The following is a 26,980-nucleotide window of genomic DNA, read 5'->3' on the forward strand; positions in this document are numbered from 1 at the left end:
GGTCAGCTTCCCTTTCGCTGAACACATCGCTGAGATCTGCATATTGTCGTGGTACCTTCACCTTCTCCGTTACTTCCGTCCCTGCTAGGGTAGCTTGGGCTCCTGCTGAACCCTTTCCCTCCCTGCAGTGTTCTAAGCAATGTGCGGAACCAAAGGAAACCACTCTCTGATGCCAGCCCACCAGTGGATCATGTAACGCCAGCCAGCTCATCCCCAAAATAATGGGAGCCCCTCCCAAGGTAGCCACATTAAACGCTATCAGTTCCGTGTGCCTTGCCACCTTCATTGTCATTGGGACGGTCTGCAAGCTGACTTCCCCTCCCAACAGCTCCCTGCCATCGATCGTGGTCACCTGTAGGGGGTTGCTTAAAGGGATCGTCTGTATCTGGTGTTCAGCTGCAAACTCCTTGCTCATGAAATTGCAGGAGCTGCCTGAGTCCAACAGCGCCTTAATCTTCAGAGGGTATCCGTTTTGCAACTCTAGTGACACCTCTATCACTAGGGCAGGTTTGGGAGGTTCTGGCGTGGGCACTTTCACTGCTCTTTGGCCTGGCTGCTGTGCCCTGACGGTGGCAGCCAGGCGTTGGCTTTTACTTGCTCCGATATCTCTTCCACTCCTCCCTCAACAGCTCCCACCATTCCTTGCCATTCCTTCCTCTGGGGGCAGACTCTGGCAAAGTGACCTGGCTGTTGGCAGAGATAGCATTTCCGGGCGCCTTTTCCCTCCTTCCTCCCCCTTCGCTGGGCTTTGAAACTGCGCGCAGCGCGCGCTGTTCCGATTTCCATCGGCTCTGCCGGCGGGAAAGCTGGCTCAGGAATGTCTGGAATGCGGAACTCCTTCCAACGTTCCCCTTTACCTTCCCGCCTCTCCAAGGCTCTCGCCTCCTGGCGCGCTCCTATGGTCAGCGCAGATTTGGTCAGCTGATCCATAGACACCGCCCTGGGGCTCCGGGACAGTTCGTCTTTCACAGCCGAAGAAAGACCTTCTTCAAATAGCATCTCAATTGGTGCCGCCGATAAGTCCCACCCCAATCTGTGAACCAGCATGGTAAACTCAGTCCAGTACTCACGGACAGATCGGCTCCCCTGCTTGCAAGCCATTAGCTGTCTGCGCACCACTCCCTCCTCAATATCGCTGGAAAACATGATATCCATTGCACGAAAGAACTTCATGGTGTCCTTTAGGACGTCATTATGCGTTGCCATCAGGGGTCTAACCCAGTCCCTCGCCCCCCTCTCAAGATGCCCAATCACGAAAGCAACTCGCGATTCCTCATCAGGGAATTCATCAAACTGCACATTAAGGGCATATTGCATCTCTGTCCTAAAGGCATGGTAGTCCTTGGGGTCCCCCCCAAACTTCTGCACCAATCCTGGTACCTTTCTGGTGAACTGGGTGGCTCTCCCCTTCTTGTCTGCATCCTGAGCCCTTCTCTCCTCAAGCCTCGCCGTCTGCAGCGCAAGTTGGATTTCCAACGCTCGGTACCTTTCTTCCAAGCTTGGACCAGCTCCAACCCCTGCTCCTTCGGTTCCGGCTGGGTCGCTCATGATGCCTTCTCCTGCACAGGCAGCGTACAGAGACTGTCGGAATGCTGTGATGGGATGATTAGCTGCTTGTGCGTAAAATCGTGGTCCCTCAGAGTTTGTGCAACTCCACAAACCTCTGTGTGTGACAGAGCTCCTCAAACATGTCTGCCCTAATCACTTGTAGATTCCGACAGTGGTTGTTTTCGGAATCGTCTCCAGCATAAGAGCTCCTTAACGGAAACCCGCCTTCTGGACTCACGGCGTGACAGTTTCCGGCGAGGCGTGGGTCTCCCTATGGGAGCTTCAGATACCTCCCCACTGTTCTCGCTGGAAGCGTCTCTGAGCCCTCCCTCCTGCTCGCATTCCCTCAGAGATCCACTCCTCCCCCTGCTGGTTCCTGCTTCGGCTGTTGAGTCTCTTCCTTCCTCCCTGAGCCCCTCCACCACCTGTTCCTCCAATGGCAGTTCCCTGACATATATATTCTTTCCATCAACTTCTAGGCTTGTAACCGTATTCAATTTCTGTCTTTTTCTTCATTTGCCAGGCCAGAAGTTTTCCACATTTGTCTGCAGATTTGAATGTCTTTTGTCTCATTTGTTTAATCTTCCATTCAATCTCTTGGTTCGTCAATTCCATGTATTGTGTCTGATGTAGCTTGATCTCTCTCAGGATCTCCTGGGACTTTGGTTTAGATCTCAATTTCTTCTCTCCTTCTTTTATCTTTTCCAAAATCGTATCCTTCTTTTCATTTTGGTTTCTCTTTTTTATTGAATTTTGTTGTATTAAGAATCCTCGCATCACAGCTTTGCTTGCGTCCCAGATTACTCTTTTTTCCACATCTGTTTTTAGATTTATTTCAAAATAGTCCTTTAGGTTTTTTTGGGCCTTTTTGTGGATCTCCTCATCTCGAAATAGGGTGTCATTCATCCTCCATCTAAATGAACCAGCTGTTGTAAATTTCATCTCCATCTTTATGGCGTTGTGGTCGGAGCAAGTTTTTGGGCAGATTTCCACTTTCTTAATCTTTGGAGCCATCCCACTAGTAATCCAAATTTGGTCAATTCTAGTCCAGGTCATCATAGCTTCAGAAAAGAAAGTTCCCTCTCTCTCGAGAGGGTTCCTTGTTCTCCAAATATCGATCAAGTCCATATTTTCAGTCATTTCAAAAAAAGTCTTTGGTAATCTCCCATCTTTGGAGATTACCTGTCTTTGTGCTTTGTCCATATTTGTAGATACTACTCCATTCATATCTCCCATCATAATTAGATTGTAATCCAAATAGTCCAATAATGTCTCATGCAACTTCTTAAAAAATTCTGACTTCCCTTCATTAGGTGCGTAAATCCCTAATATCAAAAAATTTTCACCTTGGACTTGAATTTCAATTGCCAAATATCTCCCTTGTTCATCTTTAAACATAAATTTTGGGGAAAGTTTTTCCTTTGCATAGATTACCACTCCTCTTTTCTTAACTTTATCTGATGAAATAAATTCTTGACCTAATCTCTTGTTGATGAGTAGTTTCCTATGCAATCTTGTCACATGGGTTTCCTGTAGACAAATCAAGTCCAAATGTTCTTTTTTCAATAAGTGAAATACATTTCTTCTCTTTCGAGGGAGGTTAAGACCATTACAATTCCAGCTTAAAAGTTGCAGAGCCATATTGAAACTATTTGCCTCCTGTCGCTCCGAGTAGCTGTTCTTCTTCTGTCGGTGATTTAAGTCCAAACGTCAAATTTAAGATGTCTGTTACTTCTTTTGTCTCTGATGTTAATTCCACTCCCACTGTTCCTTTCAGGAGGTCTTCCCCGTAGTCGTTCAAAAATTGGTCTCGGTCTTGAACTGATCTTATCCTGATTTTCCTACCTTTAAATTTGAAAGATAGGCCTTGAGGGAATTCCCACCTGAAAAGTATTTCGTTCTTCTTCAGCAGACCAACCAATTCTTTATATAGTGTTCTTGCGTCCAGAATCTCTTTTGGTATATCTTTAAAAATCTCCACAAAAGAATTTTCAATCTCGAGGGTTCTTTGGTAATGCAAATTCAATATTTTATCTCTTTCCTCTTTTGATCTTAAGGTTATCAGGCAATCCCTTGGCTTTTTCCTGCCTTGCGCTCTGCCCAATCTGAAGGCAGTCACTATCTTAATTTCTTCCTTCTCCAGCTCCTGTTGCCAAAAATCCGAAAATTCTTTAGAAAGGAAGTCCGCCAAATTGTCTCCCTCACTTTCAGGAACTGCTCTCAATCTTAAATTCCTTTCCTTCCTCTGCAATTCGAGCATAGACAGGGCTAATGTATGATCTTCTAGCTTTTTGCAAACTGGTACTATTTTTTCCTGTGTAGCATCTGCAGAGACTTTGGCCTCCTCAGCAGAGACTTTAGCTTCTTCTGCAATTTTACGTGTGTTGGCAGAGTCCTCTAAGATTTTATTAATAGATTCTGTATTAGACGTCACTCTTTTCCCTAATTCATTCACGCTTTGTGTGTTCTGATCAAGTTTTATTGAGAGTTCTGTCAGTTTTTTGCTGTTTTCCACTCCCTGCTTTGTCAGAGATTCCAAAGACTCATTTATCTTAACTAGAGCTTGTGTTACAGCATCTGATGTCATTGTTGTTTTTATCTGGCCAGTTGCAGCTGGTGCCGCTGGGATGCCTGAAGCTGAAACTCTACGCTGTTGTAAAGATTTTGTCTTGTATGGTCTACCAGATCTAGTTGTTGTCTCTTCTGGTGCACCACTCATTGCCTAGCCAAGGTCACTCTCACGCCTGTAAGTTGTTTTTAAAAGGAAATTTCCACTGCCTTGATAGTTACAATCCAAATTGCAACAATTACCAAAATGTCCTCTAGGGGGGGGGGGAAGTTTCCAAAGCTTCTAAAACAAAATGTCTTATAGTCAATCCCCCTAGAGTTTTCCAATAGTCAATTGCAACAGTTTCCTGTATTTTCAGAGTTTAGCAGACCAGTAATTTTAGTAACTCTCCTGAGCCCAATAACTTTGAAACAAAGTAGCTTTCCAAGTAGCCATTTAACTCACTGACAGTTCTCTTTCGGGCATCCTCACTTAGGCAGTCCGTTTCAGGGGTATTTGACACAGCGGTAAAAGTTTTTAAACTCCTTTTCCAGCAGGTTTTAATCACAAATTCAACCCCCTTTTGCTCCTGCCAGCCAAAAGGGGGAATTTTCAAAGCCAATGTCTAGTTCACTTAGTTCTTTAAGCTCTTTCAAAGGTTGCAGCTTTTAACCTTCTTTGCTGTATGCTTTTTGCAGTCTGGGAAAGGCTGACTTCCTTGCTTTAAAGCCAGTCCCGTTTTCAGCCAAAATTCTTTACAGTAATTGTAAATCCCAAATTAGTTTTCAGTCCTACTCACAGGTTTTAATTTGTAATCCAAATTTCAGGAAGGAATCGGCGCTCTTCGGCTATGGCGATGCGGCTTCGCTTCACGAGCTGGGTGACGACTCTCAGCACCGCACTTCACCCCCGCTGCCGTTCCGGAGTCTTTAGAAAGGCTCCCTTGCGATTTCGGGGGGGCACAATGGTGCCCACCGAGTCTCCTTGTTTACAGGCTTCCGCGCCTGTAATTTTTGAGGGTCCCCGCTTCGCCGTAGCGGCAGGACCCGAACTCGCAAAGCAGACTCCCTCCGGAGCTCGGAGGGAAATCCACCATTAACCGATGGCGCCGCCCACCCAATCGCCCATATAAGACGACCCCCCCATTTTTTACTTTATTTTGGAGTAATAAAACCGCGCCTGACACTGAAAAGTACAATTTTTCCCCTTTTTCCTTTTTTTAAATTTTATTTACAAACACATAAACACAATAATACAAAAATTATATTACCCTACCACCATAAATTACAGACATTAAAACACCCTTGCGACTTCCCTCGACTGTCCCTCACCCTCCTATATATTATATTACACATTACATTTCCCCCCTATTTATTATTGATTTCATTTTACATGTTAGTTGCCGTACATTTTCAACACTATACATTACATATAATAATTATAATAATAATTTATTATTTGTACCCCGCCCATCTGGCTGGGTTTCCCCAGCCACTCTGAGCGGCTTCCATAGAAACCAAAAATACAGTAAAATATCACAGATTAAAAACTTCCCTGAACAGGGCTGCCTTAAGATGTCTTCTAAATGTCAGGTAGTTATTTATTGCTTTGACATCTGATGCGAGGGCGTTCCACATATATAATACTATATACACGGATTCCCCACATCTAACCCTAAACCCTATACCCAACTCACTATTTACCCAAATACCCATGTGACTTCCTTCACTCACATTCACATTGCAATTTTAATCTAAATTTGTATTTCTTAACTCTTTTAACTTGCTGGTTTTTTTCACCAGCTTTACAAACATTAATCCAAACGTATCAACATGTTAGTTTTTGAGCAGTACTTGGACATGTAATCCTCAAACCATTTCCATTGTATTTCTATTTTCTGGTTTGATTGGTACCTTATTACTGCAGTTAACCTTGCCAATTCTATAAATGCAATTTCTTTATCTAGTCATCCTTTGTGGGTATATATTTCCCTTTCCAGTTTTGTGCAAGGAGTAGCCTTGCTGCGGCTCTTGCATATAAGAATAATATATTTCGATCTTGTGGTATTTGTTTACATCTTATACTCAGTAAATATGCCTCTGGTTTTTTCTCTAAATTAATTCTGAGAATCTTTTTTATTTCCTCAAGAATTTTTGAACTATTCCACAACCCCACCATAAATGTATCGGTGTGCCTCCTCGCACTTCCAGCATAAATTCTGATTTTCCCTTTTTCTTTTTGCGACATGTCTCGATTTGGGATGGCTTTCGCCAATTGTTTTCCTTTGTAAAAACTAATGGATTTCCCCGTCGTCGTCACCCCCCCCCCCTGGAAAAAAAGAGATTTAGCAGAGACGCAAAGCTCACCTTATGGATGGAAGCGAGGTTGCTGTGGGCATCAGCAAATGCAGGATTTATTTGTATGGCTCTTGTGTAGCATTGCAGAGCTCCTTGGACGTCTTGCATTTCCTTCAAGGTGTTCCCCATGTTGGAATAGGCGTCTGCAAAACTGGGGCTGATTCTGACGCGGAGGGCGAGATAAAAAGCATATTTTTGGTACAAAAACACATCGAAGTTACGCAGGAAAAAAAGGGTCGAGAGGGCTCTTTCTACCCCATGCAGTGGTCATTAGGGCAGTTCATAAAAAACTCTTTTTTGAAAATGCCTACTCCAAAGGTCTTATCTTACTACAGTAGGATTATATAGCTATATCTGAAATTTCATGCATATCAGTTAATACAGGCATGGCCCAACTTGGCCCTCCAGCTGTTTTGGGACTACAACTCCCGTCATCCCAAGCTCACAGGACCAGTGGTCAGGGATGATGGGCATTGTAATCCAAAAGCAGCTGGAGGGCCACGTTTGGCCATGCCTGAGTTAATATCTTGACCCTGCTCCACTGAAAAGCATTGGGTGTTCAGTAGGGCGGTTCATAAAAAACTCTTTTTTAAAAAAAATGCCTGCTCCAAAGGTCTTATCTTACTACATTAGGAATTATACAGCTATACCTGAAATTTCATGCATATCAGTTAATATCTTGACCCTGCTCCGCTGAATTGAAATTTCAGCCTTCACAGCATAGGAAAACGGCCAAGTAAACAGCTATTTTTGTGGAGGAGGAAAGGCCCTGGGATGACACCCGTAATTGGAAAGAAAGGGACTCATCCCTGTGGACACGTGTTCAGCATTATTGTACGCAAACTCTGCCAGTGCTAGCTTCTCCACCCAATCATTCTGCCGCTGATTGACATAGCAGCGCAAGTACTGCTGCAAAATGGCATTCGCTCTCTCCACCTGTCCATTAGTCTGTGGGTGCCTGGCTGTGGAGAAGCTCACCTCTACCTCCAACAAATTCATGAGCTTGCGCCAGAAACACAAGGTGAACTGTCTTCCACGGTCTGAAATTACCCTAGAAGGGACCCCATGCAGCCAAAAGATGTGATCCAGGAACTTGGCAGTTTCCTCAGCTGTCACCGCATGGGAGCATGCCACAAAGTGACACATCTTGGTCAGCAGGTCCACCACCACCATGACAGCCGTCTTACCTCAGGACATGGGCAGGTCCGTCATGAAGTCTATGGACACTGCCTCCCATGGTCTCCCCGGTGTGGGTAAGCCCCGCCGGAGCCACCCTTTCCCTCTTTGCTCTCTGAAACGTGTCGCATCCTCGTACATATTCCCGCACATCCTCCCTTACCTTGGGCCACCAGAAATCCTGCGTAACTAACAACATGGTCTTGTGTTGCCCAAAATGCCCAGCTGTAGGGTTGTCATGGAGCTGCTTGAGGACTCTGACCCTCAAAGGCTCTCCCGGTACATACCGTATTTTTCGCTCCATAAGACGCACTTTTTCCCTCCTAAAAAGGGAAAATGTGTGTGCGTCTTATGACGCGAATGCAGGGGGGAGGCAGGCAGGAAAAGCCCCCAAGAGCCACACACAAGCTCCCTGCGGCTCTTGTGGGCTTTTCCCCAGGAGGGAGAAGGGATTGACGCGGCCAGTCAGTCCCTTCTCCCTCCTCGTAGAAAAGCTCACAGGAGCCGTGTGCTCCTTAAAGGGTGCACGGCTCCTGTGGGCTTTTGTGGGACGTGGGGGAATTCCCCCACCTCCCGCAAAAGCTGTGCGCTCTTTAAAGGGAGGTGGGGAATACTCCCAGTCGGGGCTGGGGGAGGCCGGGCTTCCCCCTCCAGCCCTGAGAAGATATGGGAGAAGCGGACAGGCTGCACGTGTGGCCCCAAATAGCTGCGGACAGGCTGCGTGCAGGCCGCTTCTCCCATAACTTGTTGGGGCTGGAGGGGAAAGCCCGGTCCCCCCCCCAGCCTTATGGTCAGGTGCGCCTTATGGAGCAAAAAATACGGCAGTGCCCCTTTGTAGAATAACAGCCCCCCTTTCTCCTCAAAGCCCCCATCTGCTCCCAGCCCCTCCTTGAGCTCGCCTAATTTCCTTTGAGCAAAGTCATCGTCTTTGGTGAGTCTCACCAGTTCTGCCTCCCCTGCCAGTGCTCCCCCACAGGTCCATTTGTCCTCCTGGAGTCTATGTCTGGCCACGGGTGGCCCTTCATCTTCCATATACTCAGGCTTCCTGGATAGCGTGTCTGCTCTCACGTTCTGTTCTCCAGGGACGTATTGGATCTTAAAGTTAAAATTGGCAAAAAACTCTGCCCAACGGATCGGCCTCTGAAAAAGCACACACGGTGTGCCAATATTCCAAGTTCTTGTGGCCTGTCCAAACCTGGATCTGCTGCTGCACCCCATCAGAAAGTGTCTCCACTGCTTAAAAGCCGCATAAATGGCCAGCAATTCTTTGTCATAAATTGTGTAATTTTGCTCCAATTTGTTCAGCTTCCGGGAGAAAAAGGCACAAGGCCTCCAATCTCCCCCTGCATCTTGTTGTAACAGGACTGCGCCAATGGCCCACTCTGAAGCGTCCGTTTCCACCCACAAGGGTTTGTCAGGATCCACGTGCAAGAACTGCTCCTCTGATGCAAAGACCTTCTTTAAGCTTTCAGAGGCCTGCTGCACCTCCTTAGTCCACAGAAACTTTCTCTTCCCACTGAGACAACCAGTTATGGGCGCCAACAAATGTGCAAAGTTATTGATAAACTTTCAGTAGAAGTTGCTAAAGCCCAGGAATCCCTGCACATCCTTCTTCATCTTGGGGCTTTCCCAGTCTAACACAGCCTTCACCTTTTCCTGATCCATGGCAAGTCCCCTATCCGACAGCCGGTACCCCCAGGAACTCGACCTCACAAGCATGAAACTGGCATTTCTCCTGTTTGACCCACAACTGATGCTCCTTGAGCTTCTCCAACAGTTGCAGAACGTCCTCCACATGCTGTTTCTCATTCTCTGAAAAGACCAAGAGGTCATCCAAGAAACAGACACAGTACAGGAGGGAACCCAGCACGTGATGCATGAAGGCCTGGAAACAGGGACTTCTGCCTTGTAGTCCAAAGGGCATAATGAGATCCTCAAATGCCCCTAACGGTGTAAACATGGTCGTCTTCCATTCGTCTCCCTCCCACACCCTGATCAGGTTGTAAGCTCCTCTGAGGTCAAGTTTGGTAAAAAATTCTGCCCTGGCGTACTCTAACCAATACGTCATCGATGTAAGGCATGGGGAAAGCGAGGGGTTCAAGGAGTTGACAATTCTGAAATCCACCACTAGGCGACGCACTTTTGTCCCCTTTTTGTCCACAAACAACACTGGACTCCCCACCACCACCTTAGATTCTCCGATGAAACCTCTTCTCAAGTTCTTGTAATTAAACTCCTTCAGATCCTGTATCTCTTGGTCTGACACTGAGTGCAGCTTACCCGCCAGCGGTCTGGCCCCTGGGACTAAATTGAGCTGACAATCATACGGCCTGTGTGGGGGTAACTTGTCAGCCTCCCGCTCGCTGAAAACTTCCTCAAAATCCGCATACTGCTGAGGAATTATCTTCTCCCCCAGACTCGCCATAGTGACTTTTGCCTTCCTCTCCCATGGCTCCTCCCCTCCCAGACCGTGTTCCACACAGTGTGCCAACCTGCAGGTGAGGGATCGCTGGTGCCACAACACCACCGGATCATGGAGAGCCAGCCAGCTCATTCCCAGAATGATAGGAGGTCCTGCCAAGGTGGTCACATGAAAAGCAATGGTCCTGGAGTGTTTGGAGACCCTCATTCTCATGGGGGGGTGTCACTCCCCCCCCCCAGCAACTCTCCCATCAATGGTGGTGACTTGCAAGGGAAAGTCTAGCGGGAGCAGGTGCAACTGGTGCTCCAAGGCAGTCTCTGATGAAGAAATTTGCACTGGCTCCTGAATCGACCAAGGCCTGCACTTCCACCAGGTGGCCATTAGGGAGCTCCAGCACCACCTTGACTACTATGCCCGCCTTGGGAGGGCACGGATGGGGCCCTTCTACTGTGCGCCTGATAAACATTGCGACCATCGCCTCATAAAATTTCCTCAAGTCCTGGAGGGCATCGTTTCCCGCCGCTATCAGGGCTCTCACCCATTCCCGGGCTGCTCCTTCTAAGTGGGCAACTATGAATGCCACCCTCTCCTCATCATTGTCAAACTCTTTCTTTTGCAAGTCCAGCGTATTTAAACTCGATCTTAAAGGCAAGGTACTCTTGAGGGTTCCCGCTAAATTTGCTCACCAGCCCCGGTACCTTTTGTTAGTTTCTGTTTCCTCACTGTGCAGCTGCTTGCAGTCACAGGACTGTGTTTACATTCCAAAGAGTCCAGATACTATTGGAGTCTCAGGGGAAAGGGAGACGGGATGTGACGTTACTGGTTTCCTGTTTCCTTTGTTCAGTTGTTTCCTTTGTTCAGTTGCTCTCTGCCCTCACAGGGAGATGTATATTTCTTTGCTCTCTGCATAGCTTAGTAATAAAGCATAAAAATGTAGCTCATACCTATCTCATCCTTCTGCTGTGTTGTTTTGATGCTCTGCTGGGAGGGCTCGTAAGAAAATGAGCCTTATCAGCTCAGTGAGTAATCAGGCAGGACTCTGACCTGTCTTTTACAGGTTTTATTGTGCCAACTATTTACAGTGCAGATACACAAGGTTCATGTCCGTCTTAGTCACTTGCAGAATCTGGGAGTGGCCCCTCCCGGCTTCTCCCCCAACGTAAGAACTTAAGACGCCCCAATTCTCCACCTCCCCTCCTTGCGTTTCACCCCTCTGCGCAAGTTGGGCGACGGAAGTGGCGTGTGCACCTCCGCTTGGGCTCTCAGCAGCATCTTCGAGCCCTCTCCTCGCTTGGCTGGCCCCTTCCCTCTCTTCTCCACTGGAGGTGTGGCTTTCCCCACCGCTGGACGAGGAACTACTCCTTAGAAGTTTCTGCGGCTCCCTGTATCCCAACGGTGTCCCTGCCTCCCTCCCCTGTTCTGATGGCAGTCCCCTGACAATAATAATAATAATAATACCTTTATTGTCATTGCACATCCTGTGTACAATGAAATTAAATGAGCCTCCCTCCACCCCCCACTCAGTCTCTTATCGAACAATGCACCACCTCGCAAGTCAATTTCGCAATGTTATTTTCTGTTCAACAGCCTAACAGCCCACGGATAGAAGCTATTTTTTAGCCTGTTGGTACGGCTGATTATGCTTCTTATCTCCTGCCCGAGGGTAGAAGATTAAAGAGGTGCTGGCCAGGGTGTGAGTCATCCCTGAGAATTTTTCTCACTATTCTAAGGCAACGATCCCTTGCAATGTCATCTAGCGGACTCAAGGGACAGCCCATGATATCATGTGCTGTATTCACCACCCTCCATAGAGACTTTCTGTCCGTGGCTGTCAGGCAGCATACCACACTGTGATACAATATGAAAGGACACTTTCTATTGTGGACCGGTAGAAGGAGTTCATCAGTTGTTTAACATTATTCTTTTGTAAAACCCTGAGGAAATGGAGTCTCTGTTGGGCCTTTCTGACCACCTGAATTATGTTGATTTTCCAAGTGAGGTCCTCACTAAAGTAAACTCCCAGGAATTTAAAGGATGACACTCTCTCCACACAGCCTCCCCCCCCCCGATATACAACGGGGCAGGTTCCCCTCTCTTCCTCCAGAAGTCCAACACCATCTCCTTTGTCTTACTACTATTTAGGTGCAAGTTATTCTCTGAGCACCAAGTAAATACTTTTTGAACCTCCCCCATGCGCTGTTTCATCTCCGCCTACAATTAGGCCCATTATGGTAGTATCATCTGCAAACTTAATAATTACTGTGCATGGATCAGATGATATGCAGTCATATGTGTACAATGAGTACAGGTAGGGATTTAGCACACATCCCTGTGGGGTGCCAGTGCTAAGCTTCAGGGCGGTAGCTGTAACAGTCCCAATCCTCACTGTTTGTGTCCAATCCCTCAAAAAGCCTTTAATCCAGTCACAGATGGTAGAAGAAAGGTCCAGATCCGTCAGCCTCTTAATAAGAATATCTGGGAGGATGGTATTAAAAGCCGAGCTGTAATTTATTATTTATACCCAGCCAGTCTGGGCTGCTTCCAGCAAAATTAAAATACAATAAGGAGGAGCTCTTTCAATCTAATTTTCCCATGGCTTTGGAAGCTCACCTGATGGCCTCCTTGTAGTGCATAAGAGCCTCCTGGAGCTTTCCTTGCTGTTGCAAAACACTGGCTAAATTCGAATGCGCAGCCGCAAATTCTGGGAAGACCTGCAGGGAAGAAGATCACTCTTAGTTCCCCCAAGAAGGCTGTACAGTGGATGCTCGGGTTGGGAACGTGATCTGTGTGGGATGCACGTTCGCAACCCGCAGCGGTGCGTCTGCACATGTGCAGGTTGCGATTTGACGCATCTGCGCATGCGCAATGCACAATTTAGAGCTTCTGAGCATGCGTGACTGCCGAAACCCGGAAGTAACCTGTTCCGGTACTTCCGGGTTTCGGCAGTCCGCAACCCGAAAAAATGCAACCTGAAGCATCTGTAACCCAAGGTATGACTGTATTCTAAAGAGACGGAGGCCGCTCTTTGAGGCTCAAAGGTTACGGGTGCGAAATAAATCCACCTTTCAAATGACTTGTAAAAATTATTAATAATAATTAGTGACCTATGGACTGCCTTTTTAGCATGCAGAGGAAATACTGTTCGGAGATCAGACTGTCAAATGATCAATGCCATATTTTAAAAAGTCCCACTTTTAGGCTGAAACGTGGTGGGGGCTGGCCACGAAACAAATTCTCATTTGGAATGACTTGTAGTAATAATAATAATAATAGGCCTATGGACTGCCTTTTTAGCATGCATAGGAAATCAGACTATCAAATGATCAATGCCGTATTTTAAAAAGCCCCTCTTTTAGGCCCAAAGGTTGCGGGGGCCGAGCTTGAAATTAATCACCATTTGGAATTAACTTGTAAAAATTATTATTATTATTATTATATAATAAACAATAATAATAATTAGGGACCTAATGGACTGCCTTTTTAGCGTGCATAGGAAATACTGTTAGGAGATCAAACTGTCAAATGATCAATGCCGTATTTTAAAGAGCCCCTCTTTTATGCTCAAACATGTCGGGGGCCGGCCAGCCGCAAAACAAATCGCCATTTGGAATAACTTGTAAAAATTAACAATAATAATAATGATAACAATAATAATTAGGGGCCTATGGACTGCCTTTTTAGCATGCACAGGAAATACTGTTAGAAAATAAGACTATCAGATGATCAAGCTCAGCTGACAAGGAGTGGCAAGTGTCCAGCTTTTATTTCAATTTCATCGCCTTGCTTTGTTTTTCTGATGAAAAAGCAGATTTTCAATCATTATAGGAGGCCCATGACTATAAAAACAGGCACAGACCCTTTTCTTTCCCAAAGTGACTTATCGGGCCAAATGAACACCATGCTTTGTCGAACCTTAAAATGCTATTTCACTTTCAGTTCGTCACCATTATTTCCGTTATTGATCACAAAAAATCTGATTGGCGATTTGTAAAAAGCCCCAAACCAGGCATCCAGGGTATGCATGCCTAACCCTTGTGTGTCAATTATAATAATTATTATTGTTGTAATTCTCCACGCAGGTACCTCAAGAGCTTTCCGGTAGAGGCGGACAGCCTCCTCGATATTCCCTTGCTCTCGCTTGATGTTGGCCAGGTTATTAAGAGAATCCGCGTGAGTTGGGCATAGACGGAGAGCCGTGTTGTAGCATTCCTCGGCTTCGGCAACCTTTAAAACATAAAACAGAGTATGTACGCGAATTGTTTGCAGGCCGTGTTGTAGCATTCCTCGACTTCAGCAGCCTTCGAAACACAAAACTGAGTTTTTACGCAAATATTAGGACGTGGTTCACAGGCGCCCAAAAGGCTGCGCTGCGATGACCCCGATTCATGTGCCAGCCTCTACGGCTGGATTTATGTTTCAGGCAGCGGTGGCGAACCTATGGCTCAGCTGAGAAGCACAAAGCCTCCGAGAGATCCCCAGCCGGCTCCCGCTTGCTCACAAGTAGGAACGGGATTGCAAGTAGGAACGGGCAGCTGGGGAATGCGTGAAGGAATCGTTCTTTGCGTCAGCCATCGGCCACAGCAATAAAACAACAATATGATATACCAGGCACGTCCAAAGTCAGTTTCGGGGGCCTAATTTAAAAAAAAAAATATTCAACAAATCCTTAAAAAACCCCCAAAAAACAGCTCAACAACTGTCCAGGTTGCCCTCACGCATGTTCACTTCATCAAATCTGACCTTCTTTGGAAAAAGTTTGGGCACCCCTGCGATATACAAAGAATAGAGATAAAAAGTCCATGGTGTAAAATACATTTTGGGGTTTTGAATCAAAAGTCAAATAGTGGATCTTATTCTGATTGCCCCGGCTTAAAACCTTGCCACCTCTGCTGTCACCTGCTCCTTTTGATCTGCCAATCTGGCAGCGGTTGGGCGACCTGGAATGGACAAAAAAAGAGGGGTGATAATCTAATTCCTTTTTATAAAGGGCATGCACCGCCAATTCGGTCTGGCTGCGTCCGCAGGGACCGGAGCATTTTTCGGGTGGAATCTGTTGGCATCGTCCTTCGAGTTCAGCCCAGGGCGATACATTCAATCTTGCAAGAGTGAAAGCGCGTCTGTATTTTGGGATTGCTAGATTACGCCGATAGGGTGCCAGAGTCTTGAAATGGGAAGAGGAAACAAAGTCATACCGCAGGCAAAATTTCCTGATTGTGGCCAAGTTGTTCCGACGCTTGATACCATTGAGGCGCCGGCAAATTAGACCATTTGCTTTACTGACACCCAAAGTGAGTAGCTGTGGTGGTGATAAACCACCAGAGGGAGGTTTTCAATAGACGATTTGAGTCCAGGCGCTCTTGGGACAATCCTCCAGCTGTTCTGGGACTACAATGCCCACCATCCCTAGCTCAGAGGACCAGTGGTCAGGGATGATGGGCGCTGTAGTCCCAAAACAGCCGGAGGGCCAAGTTTGGCAACCAATGCTCAAGATCAGGTGTGGCCAAACTTGGTCCTCCAGCTGTTTTGGGACTACAACGTCCATCATCCCTAGCTAACAGAGCCAGTGGTCAGGGATGATGGGCATTGTAGTCCCCCAACAGCTGGAGGGCCAAGTTTGCCTATGCCCGCACAAGAGTCTGTTTAGCCAAGGAGATGCAATTGGTGTCTATTGTGCCGGCAAAAAGTGGGTGCCTTAGGAGGAGGTGTCACGAAAATGGGGGAATGTAAACCCAAGGGCTTGAGTGGCGAAAGGGGATTTCTTTTGTAAAGAGCGCTGCTTGTATGTCTCAGGTGCGAATTGCCACGACTGCTTTTCCTCCGTTGCTTCTTGGGGTGCCTGGTCCACTGTTAGAGGGGGTTCTGTAAGCAGCCTCAGCTGTTCTGTCATTCCACCACCTGGCCCTCCAGCTGTTTGGGGACTACAACTCCCACCATCCCCAGCTCACAGGACCAGTGGTCAGGGATGGTGGGCCTTGTAGTCCCCAAACAGCTGGAGGGACAAGTTGGGTCATGCCTGGTTTAGGCAGAGCCAAGAGTTAAGTGTCCTACGATCAGCTGGGGAGTGCGGAGCCTCCACTCTGCTCCTCAGAGATCCCTGCCTCCGCTCCTGCTGGCTCTCAAGTAGGAGCAGGGTTGGGCAGCTCAGCTGGGGAGCGCCTGGCTGCCTTTGGGTGGTGCAGGGGCTCTCTGATGCAGCTTCCACCTACCACACCCTCAGCAACTATTCAGCCTGGCTGCCTTGCAAGGGCTCTGGTGCGTATGTGGGGGCTCCTTTAAACCTCCCCCTTGAGGGGAGCACAGCCACAACCCCCTCATCGCCCCAGCTGAGCTGCCCCGATCCAGCTCCTGTTCCCATGCAAGCAGCAACGCTGCCAACAGAGCAGCCCAATCTCACTCCTACTTGCCTGCAAGCAGGAGGTGGATGGGGGGGTGGCAGTGACATCCCTTGCTGCTCGCTTGCCGCCTGGCCTGCCTTCCCTCCCTCTGTGGCACTCAAAACGGAAGTAATGCTGAGAACAGAGCACGTTCTGCTTCTGGAAAAAGTTCCAAAACCGGAACACTCCTTTCAGGCTTTGAAGTATCCGGGTTCCAAGTAGTTCAAGAACTAAGCTGTTTGAAAACTTAAGAGAATGGCGGACTCAATTAGTCCGGATTTGGGGCAAAATGGCAGCCAACGCGACTACCAACCCGTCTCAGCTTCTGCCTCTTGAGCTGGGGGACAAGTGCATAGGCTCACGAATTCACATCATGATGAAAAGTGATAAATTGTTGGCACACTCCTAGCATTTGAGGACTTTGTCAACATGGTATTGAAAGATGTTACAAAATTTGAGATCATACCCAAGGATGAAGAATTACAAAGCTAGACCAGATTTTGCTAAATGGAAATAACATAACAATGCTGGTTCGCGGAGAAGGACCAGAAGTGTAAATAAAGTCATATGCCATCATTGAAGACTTCCTGTTAAATCTTCCATAGGAATATGCTGATGAAACTTGATGCGTTTTTAATTTTTATTTTTTTACATTTATATAAAGGCAAATTTCCATTTCAGGAAATTTCTTTTCCAATTTGAACCGACTGGAACTGTATTTATCCCCCCCCCCCCCCGGAGCCTAAACATTTTTTTAAAGAAAAAAGCGCTGAGTTATATGGCAACGGAGAGGCCAAAGTTGCCATGAGCTCCAAGAAAAACAAACATGGAGTCCAGCACGCTTCCCCTTGCGCAGCTTACAGACTGTCCGTGCTGATCCAAAGATCCTTCCTGCCTCTGCCTCTTGCCGGTAGCAGAGTAAACACACCGGTGAAGCAATTGCAGCATGTGGGTAATAAATTCAGAGCAGACACAAAGGCGTTCCTTATCTTGGTAGCCTTTAATCATGAAGTAAACCAGATCTTAAATCTCTCCGGGTGACAACGCACACATCTTGCGTCCTCCCTCCGCAAAAGCGAAACCAGACTGAAACACTTGGCGTCAAGCCACTCCCGTATGTGTTTCTAACCACGCCTCAGGAAAGAGACGTCACCAGAACTCCTTAACCCTGTGAGTTCTGAAACCAATAACAAGTTATACCATAAAATTATATATCAATGGAAAGATAATCTAATGAAGAAGGTTAGCGCAGTAACTTTGATGAAGGGTTATTGATGACGACAGCAGTCATAAAGAAGAAATGTGAAACCCACAGAAAAAACGAGGTATACAGGTTCAATTGACATGTTGGCACTTCAATCAATCAGTGGGTTTTGGGTTGTGGTTTGGGCGCTCGATCTCTAAAACAGTGGTGTCCAAACTTTTTTCAAAGTTGGCCAGATTTGATGAAGTGAAGGGCCGTAAGGGCCAACCAAAGTTGTTAACCTTTTTTGGGGGATTGAAGTTGTTGAGGTTTTATTATGGTTTTACCCCAAATTGTTGAGCTTTTCTTTAGGGTTGAAGTTGAGATTTTTAAAGGGTTGAACTTGTTGAGGTGTTTTTAGGATTTTACCCTAGGAAATAAACTGCCACAGGGGCTGGATTAAACTGACTGGCGGGCCGGATTAGCCCCCCACGGACTTTGGACATGCCTGCGCTAAGAGGATTGTGATTGCTTAAGTAAACCAGGGAGTGGGAACGGGGTGAGGAAGTAGACACTCGGTATGAGCAAAGTTGTATGTGATTATATGATTTGATATGAACGTGACAAAGGGAAGATAGGAAAACTGAATCAAAATTATATTAAAAAAATAAAAGAGGACTTCTTTTAAGTACTGTTCCCCAAGTCCCTCCCCCCAAAGCCCAATTTTGAGATCACCATCCTCCGTAAGGGTTTATTCAGCAAACCCTCCGACATACAGAAAGCAGAAGGGTTTCTTACGCTGCCTTTTTCTTTGAGTGCGTTGGCCAGGTTGCAGTAGGCGTCGGGGAAGTGGGGCTGGAGCTCAATGGCCCGCTTGTAGGTATCGATTGCCAGGTCGATCAGCCCCTGTTCGTAATACACACAGGCCAGGTTGCCATGGACGACGGCGTGGTTGGGGCTCAGGCTCAGGGCCCGTAGATAGGCTGCCACGGCTCTGAAATGAGAGCAAGGAGTGGTTCAGTTTCATTATCATCAGGGTGGATAAAAATCCAAAAAAAAATGCTTTGGGAGGGCTATTAAGAGGATGCCAGCGAGGCTGAACCTTTCTGTAAAAAAGACGGGAACCTTTGTTTTTGACAGAACGGTAAAAACATTGTGCCATATTGTTATTCCTTTAGTGAAATAAATTGTTTAAATGGTTCTGAAGGAAATGATTCTTTTTCTCCTTCCAGTCAAGTACAGCAGAAAAGTGGTCCAAACAGAGTTAACTTATTAAACCTCACCGTCATTTCATCAGTACTGGTCTATACATTTCTAATAAGTCTATGCATTTCTGAAAACTCGTTACTCCAAAAAGGAAACCTTCCTCTGCTTGTCCATATTAAGAGGATGCCAGCAAGGCTGAACCATTCTGTAAAAAAGGGATTTGATTATTCCGATAAGGAAGCCTTCCTTTATTAGTTAAATAAATTGTTCAAATTGTTATGAAGGAAAGGACTTTCAATCAAGTGCAGCAGAAAAGTTGTCCAAACAGAAACTGTTCACTTATTAAACCTCACCATCAGTTCCGTGTTGGCTGCCCGTTCTGCTGGAAGGGTGAGCTCTTTCACTTGAAAGAGCACCGGTGCTTTGAAGGTTGGGGAACCCGCTAGAGCGACGTGGTACCTCTTAAAAACCTTGGATTGAACATTCCGAGGACTTGGTGTTCCTGCGGGTGCCTGGAACGACTCCCTCACCCCCCCGGTAAGCTCTTGATAAGGGCTCTGAGAGCGGGTGGGGTTGGAGACGGAGCCACTTGGGAATAGACTCGCTTCCTTCATCGCATGAAGCTCCGAGTCTGGCGATCGTGAGTGGCCAATTTCTCCAAGCAACTTTGATTGGAAAAGAGTAATGAATTAAAAATTTGGATATTTATTTGGAAAGGACAGGGGCTTAAAAAAAATGGAGGTCAGTCCCTTCCTCTGATTAAGAGACAAAACAGCTACATCAGCCGAAGCCGCGATCTAAAATTTACGACTTTCTAAAGACTTTCAAGTTAATCTCTGTATCCCTCCTACTAGCAGGGGGAAGGGGGATATACTTTTCAGACTCTTTTAATCCTTGCAGACAGTTTGGATTTACGAGGTATTTTCTTTGTGGAAGCGGACTACCCGGTCGGGAAGACTAGACTTCATTATGACGTTGTAAAGAAAATGACACTTTCAACTTTCGTTTTCCTACTTGGGGGGAAAAAAGTAACTGCAGCTGCCCGAACTCAAAGGTTTTTCTTTTCCCTTTCTCTTTTAAACAGTACCCCTACCCCCAAATATAAATTGTAAATTGGGACTGTGTTATTAACTTCTGGGGAATTAAGAAAGGATTAAAAGTTAGAGAGACTGTTGACTTTTATATTAAGACTGGTGAAGAGGCTTGAGAAGAGAAACTGTCTGTCTCCTTATCTCCCCTTTGTTTGAGACTGACCTTGAACAAAAGAATTGCAAGTTATGGATGGGGGAGAGAAAGGAGAGAGAGGACAAAGAAAGCAAAAACTGAACCAAGAAGGGACTCTAAGTCACCAGCTTTTGAGGAGTCTGTGTTGCAATTGCTTCAGGAAATTACCGTATTTTTTGCACCATAACACTCACTTTTTTCCTCCTAGAAAGTAAGGGGAAATGTCTGTGCGTGTTATGGAGGGAATGCCTACGGGTGGCGAGGGGGGGGGGATCTGCTGCAGTCGTGAGCAGAGGATCCATGGTTCCCCTTCCTTCCCTCCTCCGTGGCTCGCTTTGAAACAGCAAAGCGGGAGAAGAGCCGCTGAGTGGGGAGGAGAGAGGGACAGAGAGCCTGCTTCTTTAAAGGAGCAAAGCAGGAGAGGAGAGGAGCCGCTTACACGAGTGTAAGCGGCTCCTGTCCGGTTGGTTCCTTTAAAGCAAGCAGGCTCTCTGTCCCCCTCTCCTCCCCACTCAGCTCGCTACATAGCAGCAAAGTTTTTCAGCTTGCTAAGCCAGGGATGAGCGGGGAGGAGGAAGAAAAGCAAAGCTTGTATGCTTTAAAGGAGCAAAGCGGGAGAGGAGAGGAGCCTTCTCCCCTTAAACGCCTCTTCTGCATTATTAGCAGCATCCTTCTCCACCCACCCCACGCGTGCTCCTTGTCTCTTGAGTGCTTTTCCTTCCCTCCCCACTTAAAACGTGGTTACAAAGCATGGATCCTCAGGATTTTTGCATTGGGCTACTTCAAATTCACTGTCAGATCACATGTCTGTGGCCACAGCATGAACTACAAAAATCATACATCCACTGTTTCGTTTAGAATGTTTTTTTTTTCTTGTTTTCCTCCTCTAAAAACTATGTGCGTGTTATGGTCGGGTGCGTGTTATAGAGCGAAAAATACGGTAAAACAGAAGTAAGAGGAAATCAAAAGTCTATATAGGAATTAAAAAGTGACTTTGCTCAATTAAGACAAGATTTGACGCAAGTTAATTCAGATGTATCAGCACATGAGTCAAGACTGGCGCGTTTGGAAACTGTGAGAATTGCTGATTTAGAGGCAATTCAGCGACAATCTCAAATTTCAATTGCGTCTCTCGAGCTAAAACAGAAGGAATGTAATCTGAGATTGAGGGGCATACCCCAGAAAGAGCGGGATAATTTGAAGGATTGGTTAACTGAAGAAGTTGCAGCGTATTGGGGCCTCTCAAAAGAAGAATTAAATTCCTGGATTGATAAAGCCTACAGATTTGGACCTAAAAAAGATACTAAGATCACACATGACTGTATGGTGATTTTAAAAACCAAAGAGCAGAGAGATATTATTTTAGGCCACCATTACAAAAAAAGTTTAAAGATAGATGAGAAGGGAATAATTCTGTTTAAAGACGTTCCAACATACTTTTTGGCCCTGAGAAATAACTATACGGATTTGGCCAGTGCCCTAAGAAAGAACATTTTCTTCAGGTGGGAGTTCCCAGAAAGATTATCTTTTAAATTTCAATGAAGGAAACAAAGAATAACAACTGTCAGAGAGAAAGAAAGATTTTTGGAGAAAAACGCAAAAGAGCTTGGACTGGAAAGTTCTCCTTCATTAGGGGCAGGGGCAGTGGGCCCCTAACAAATCAGGATGTCTTTGAAAATCTACTCCTGGAATGTGAATGGTCTAAATTCGCGATTTAAGAGGAATCAAGTTTATCACGTACTGGCAAGACAGAATTTGGACAGAATTTGTCTACAAGAAACACATGTTACAAGACTTCATAGGAAAATTCTCCAAAATAAGAAACTTGGGCAGGAATTTATTTCATCCGACAAAGTGAAAAAAAGAGGTGTGTTTTTTTATGTTAAAGAAAAATGGAACCCCAAATTGTTGTTTAAAGATGAGGAAGGGAGGTACATTGCAGTTGAAATTACGGCACAAGGCGATAAATTTCTTCTGCTGGAAAAATCCAAGTTCCGGCAGACTACCAAAGATTTTCTTTCGATGTGACTGATAAATATGATTTGTCGGACATATGGAGGCTACAAAATCCAATGGAGAGAGATTTCACTTTTTTCTCAAATTCAAATCAATCTTTCTCGAGAATCGACTATTTATGGATATCCAGAGATTTGGTTCCTAAGGTTACTAAAACAGAAATTTGCCCTAAGACTTGCTCAGATCATAATGCAGTGGTTTTGGAGATGAAATTATACCTGCAGGGTTCCTTTAGATGGAGGATGAATGATGAGTTGTTGAGGAATGAACAGATAATTAGTAAGACCCAAAAGACTCTAAAAGATTATTTTGAACTGAATATGAACACAGAGGTTGAAACAAGAGTCATTTGGGATGCAAGCAAGGCAGTAATGAGAGGTTTCCTCATACAACAGAACTCGATAAGGAAAAAGATACAGAATGAGAAAAAAGATAAAATTCTGTCTCAAATAAAAGACAAAGAGAAGAGTTTAAGATTAATGCCAAAGAGTCAACAGATTCCAAAAGAAATTAAAGCATTGCAGATTCAATTTTCTCAAATTATTAACCAGGAAATAGAATGGAAAATTAAAATGATGAAACAGAGAAACTTTGAATCTGCGAATAAATGTGGGAAATTGTTGGCTTGGCAATTAAAAAAGAGACAGAAGCAAAGTACTATTACAAACATTGTATCTGATGGAAAATCTATGGAAAACCCTGCAGATATAAGGAAATGTTTTCAGAAATACTTTAAACAGCTGTATAAAAAAGGTAAAGAAGATAAGGATAAAATTGAGCAATTTCTTGCGGTGAATGAAATGCAGAAAATTCCCGAGGATAAAAGGTTCCTACTAAATGGCATGATTACAAGACAGGAGGTTGAGATGGCAATAAATAAGATGCAGTTAGGCAAAGCCCCGGGACCGGATGGTCTTTCTGCAAAATATTATAAAATATTGAAAGATTGGCTAATTCAACCATTGGCAGATGTGTGTAATAAGATTTTAAGAGGGGACAAATCTCCCGAAACCTGGAAAGATGCATTTATCACTCTGATTCCAAAAATAGATCAAGATAGATCTGATGTAAAAAATTATACACCAATCTCATTACTTAATGTGGACTATAAAATCTTCGCAAACATTTTGGCCAATAGATTAAAAAAGGTTCTATCAAATTATATACATAAGGACCAGGCAGGATTTCTGCCTGGGAGACATATGAAAGGTAACATTAGAAATATAATTGATATAATAGAAAGGTTGGAAGCGAAAAGAAATTGTAAAGCAATGTTAATGTTTATTGATGCTGAAAAGGCCTTTGATCATGTTTCTTGGTTATTTATGATGAAAAACCTAGAAAGAATTGAGGCTGGCCAGGAATTTTTAAATGGTATCAATGCAATCTATTTTGAACAAAAAGCAAAAATCATAGTTAATAATGTGGTCTCAGAGGAAATCAGAATTGAGAAATGAACCAGGCAAGGGTGCCCGCTTTCCCCTCTGCTATTTATTTCTGTTCTGGAGGTTTTGCTAAACATGTTGAGGAAAGAGGAGGTTAAAGGCATTGTAGTGGGATCCAAGCAATATAAATTAAAAGCCTTTGCTGATGACTTGCTTTTAACTTTACAAGATCCAGAAACCAGTGCAGTTAAAAGCACTTGTCAGGGAACTGCCATCAGAGCATCAGGTGGTGGAGGGACTCAGGCAGGATGAAAGAGACTCAACTGCTGAAGCAGGGACCAGCAGGGGGAGGAGTGGGTCTCTGAGGGAATGCGAGCAGGAGGGAGGGCTCAGGGAGGCTTCCAGCGAGAACAGTGGGGAGGTATCGGAGTCTCCCATAGGGAGACCCATACCTCGCAGGAAACTGTCACGCCGTGAGTCCAGGAGACGCGTTTCCGTTAAGGAACTTCTTTGCTGGAAACGCTTCCGCAGGCAGCCACTGTCGGACTCTACTAGTGACTAGAGCAGACATGTCTGAGGAGCTCCGTCACACACGGAGGTTTGTGGGGCCGCACAAACTCTGAGGGAGCGCGTTTTCACGCACAAGCAGCTAATCAAACCCTCATAGCAGTCCGACAGTCTTTGTACGCTGCCTGTGCAAGAGAAGGCATCATGAGCGAACCAACCGGAACCGGAGGAGCAGGGGCTGGAGCTGGTCCAAGCTTGGAAGATAGATACCGAGCGTTGGAGGTTCAACTGGCCCTGCAGACGGCGAGGCTGGAGGAGAGAAGGGCTCAGGATGCAGACAAGAAGGGGAGAGCCACTCAATTCCCCAGAAAGGTACCAGGATTGGTGCAGAAATTTGGGGGGGACCCCAAGGACTACCATGCTTTTAGGACAGAGATGCAATATGCCCTTAATGTGCAGTTCGATGAGTTCCCTGATGAGGAATCGCGAGTTGCTTTTGTAATTGGGCATCTTGAGAAAGGGGCTAGAGACTGGGTTCGACCCCTAATGGCAACGCACAATGACATACTAAAGGACACAATGAAGTTCTTTCGTGCAATGGATATCATGTTTTCCAGCGATATTGAGGAAGGGGTGGTGCGCAGACAGCTAATGGCTTGTAAGCAGGGGAGTCGATCTGTCCGTGAATATTGGACTGAGTTTACCATGCTGATTCACAGACTGAGTTGGGATTTATCGGCGGCACCCGTTCAAATGCTATTTGAAGAAGGTCTTTCTTCGGGGGTGAAAGACGAGCTGGCACGGAGCCCCAGGGCGGAGTCTATGGATCAGCTGACCAAATCTGCGCTGACCATAGGAGCGCGGCAGGAGGCAAGAGCCTTGGAGAGGCGGGAAGGGAGAGGGGAACGTTGGAAGGAGTTCCGCATTCCAGACATTCCTGAGCCAGCTTTCCCGCCGGCAGAGCCGATGGAAATCGGAACAGCGCGCGCGCGCGCATTTTCAAAAACCAGCGAGGGAGCTAAGAAGGAGGGAAAGGGCCCCCGGAAATGCTATCTCTGCCAACAGCCAGGCCACTTTGCCAGAGTCTGCCCCCAGAGGAAGGAATGGCAAGGGATGGTGGGAGCTGTTGAGGGGGGAGAAGAAGGGGGAGCGGAGCAGGTAAAAGCCAACGCCTGGTTGCCACAATTGGGGCACTGCAGCCAGGCCAAAGAGCAGTGAAAGTGCCCGTGCCAGAAGCTCCTCGACCTGCTCTAGTGATTGAAGTGTCGCTAGAGCTGCAGAATGGGCACCCCCTAAAAATAAAGGCGCTATTGGACTCAGGCAGCTCCTGCAATTTTATGAGCAAGGAGTTTGCTGCTGAACACCAGATACAGACCATCCCTTTAAGCAACCCCCTGCAGGTGACCACGATTGATGGCAGGGAGTTGTTGGGAGGAGGAGTCCGCTTGCAGACTGTCCCAATGATAATGAGGGTGGCAAGGCACACAGAACTGATAGCGTTTAATGTGGCCACCCTGGGGGGCGCTCCCATTATTTTGGGAATGAGCTGGCTAGCTCTACATGATCCGCTGGTTGGCTGGCATCAAAGAGTGGTGTCCTTTGGTTCAGCACATTGCCTAGAACACTGCAAAGGGGAGAAGGGTTCAGTAGGGGCCCAAGCCACCCTAGCAGGGACTGAAGTAATGGGGAAGGTGAAGGTACCACCACAGTATGCAGATCTCAGCGACGTGTTCAGTGAGAAGGAAGCTGACCAACTACCACCTCATAGACCCTTTGATTGTCAGATCAATTTACTCCCTGGAGCACAGCTTCCCGTGGGCAAGTTGTATGCCATGTCAGACAGGGAAATGCAGGAGTTGCGAGGGTTCATTGACAAGAACCTGAAGAGAGGCTTCATCAGAGAGTCCAAAGCAGCAGGGGGGAGCCCAGTGTTCTTTGTGGACAAAAAAAATGCGGACAAGCCGAGACTTGTATGTGATTTTAGGCGGCTGAATGCAGTGACTGAACCGGTGGCGTTCCCTATGCCCAGAATTGATGATATTTTGACCATGGTGAGGAAGGGAAAGATTTTCACAAAGCTGGATCTAAGGGGGGCGTACAACCTGATACGCATAAGGAAAGGGGATGAATGGAAAACCACCATGTTTACCCCTTTGGGGGCGTTTGAATACCTCGTTATGCCATTTGGATTACAAGCAGGCTCCGCGTGTTTTCAATCTTTTATGAACCACGTGCTGGGCCCTTTGCTCTACAAGAATTGCGTTGCCTTTCTAGATGATGTGTTGGTGTATTCTGAGAATGAGGAGCAACATGTGAGAGACGTCAGAGAAGTGTTGAGCAGACTGCAAGCCAACAGGCTGTGGGTCAAACTGGAGAAGTGTCGGTTCCATACCAAGGAGGTGGAATTCCTGGGGTACCGCCTGTCAGACAAGGGATTGGCCATGGATCCCGGCAAGGTACAGGCAGTGCTGGAATGGAAAACACCCAAAACCAAGAAGGATGTGCAGAGGTTCCTAGGGTTTGGAAACTTTTATCGTAAGTTCATCCGCAACTTCGCCCATCTGACGGCGCCCATCACTGACTGTCTCAGCAGTAAGAAGAAGTTTGTATGGACGGCGGAGGCGGAGCGAGCGTTTGAGGAACTGAAAAGGGCCTTCGCCTCTGAAGAACAACTTCTGCATGTGGATTTACGAAAGAAGCTAAGGGTTGAAACAGACGCATCTGACAGAGCCATAGGGGCGGTGCTTCTTCTGCAGCCGGGGAAGGAGGAGTCGGAGTGGCGTCCGTGTGCCTTCTTCTCGCGGAAGCTGAACAAATCCGAGAGGAACTACACGGTGTACGACCGAGAACTGCTTGCTATTCATGAGGCGTTCCGGAGATGGAGGCATCTGCTAGTTGGTGCACAACATAAAGTGCAAGTGTGCACGGACCATAAAAATCTAGAGTACTGGAGAACGGCGCGAGTGCTCAACCAAAGGCAGTTGAGATGGGCCCAAGAGTTCTCCAAATTTAACTTTGAGATTTGTTATGTGCC

General features: G+C 46.3%; 1 protein-coding gene and 1 pseudogene across 3 annotated transcripts in view; one reads left to right on the top strand and one right to left on the bottom strand.

Annotated features, from left to right (window-relative positions):
• Window positions 1-26,980, bottom strand: part of LOC308577824 (UDP-N-acetylglucosamine--peptide N-acetylglucosaminyltransferase 110 kDa subunit-like) — a 150,886-nt gene that overhangs the window by 53,658 nt on the left and 70,248 nt on the right. For both annotated transcript variants that reach the window (XM_081178207.1, XM_081178206.1), the window contains exons 7-10: window positions 18,407-18,602; window positions 14,135-14,275; window positions 12,662-12,762; window positions 6,463-6,616 (exon numbers count right to left, since the gene is read on the bottom strand). In XM_081178207.1, coding sequence (XP_081034333.1) covers window positions 6,463-6,616; window positions 12,662-12,762; window positions 14,135-14,275; window positions 18,407-18,602 — 592 coding nt within the window. The remainder of the gene's footprint in view (window positions 1-6,462; window positions 6,617-12,661; window positions 12,763-14,134; window positions 14,276-18,406; window positions 18,603-26,980) is intronic.
• LOC308577851 (U6 snRNA-associated Sm-like protein LSm5 pseudogene) lies at window positions 16,388-17,130 on the top strand (annotated as a pseudogene). The gene has a single exon. The product of its transcript is annotated as a U6 snRNA-associated Sm-like protein LSm5 pseudogene (transcript).

The sequence above is a fragment of the Podarcis bocagei genome, assembly GCF_964188305.1.
Source record: "Podarcis bocagei genome assembly, chromosome: W".
In the NCBI taxonomy this organism is placed as follows: Eukaryota; Metazoa; Chordata; class Lepidosauria; order Squamata; family Lacertidae; genus Podarcis; species Podarcis bocagei.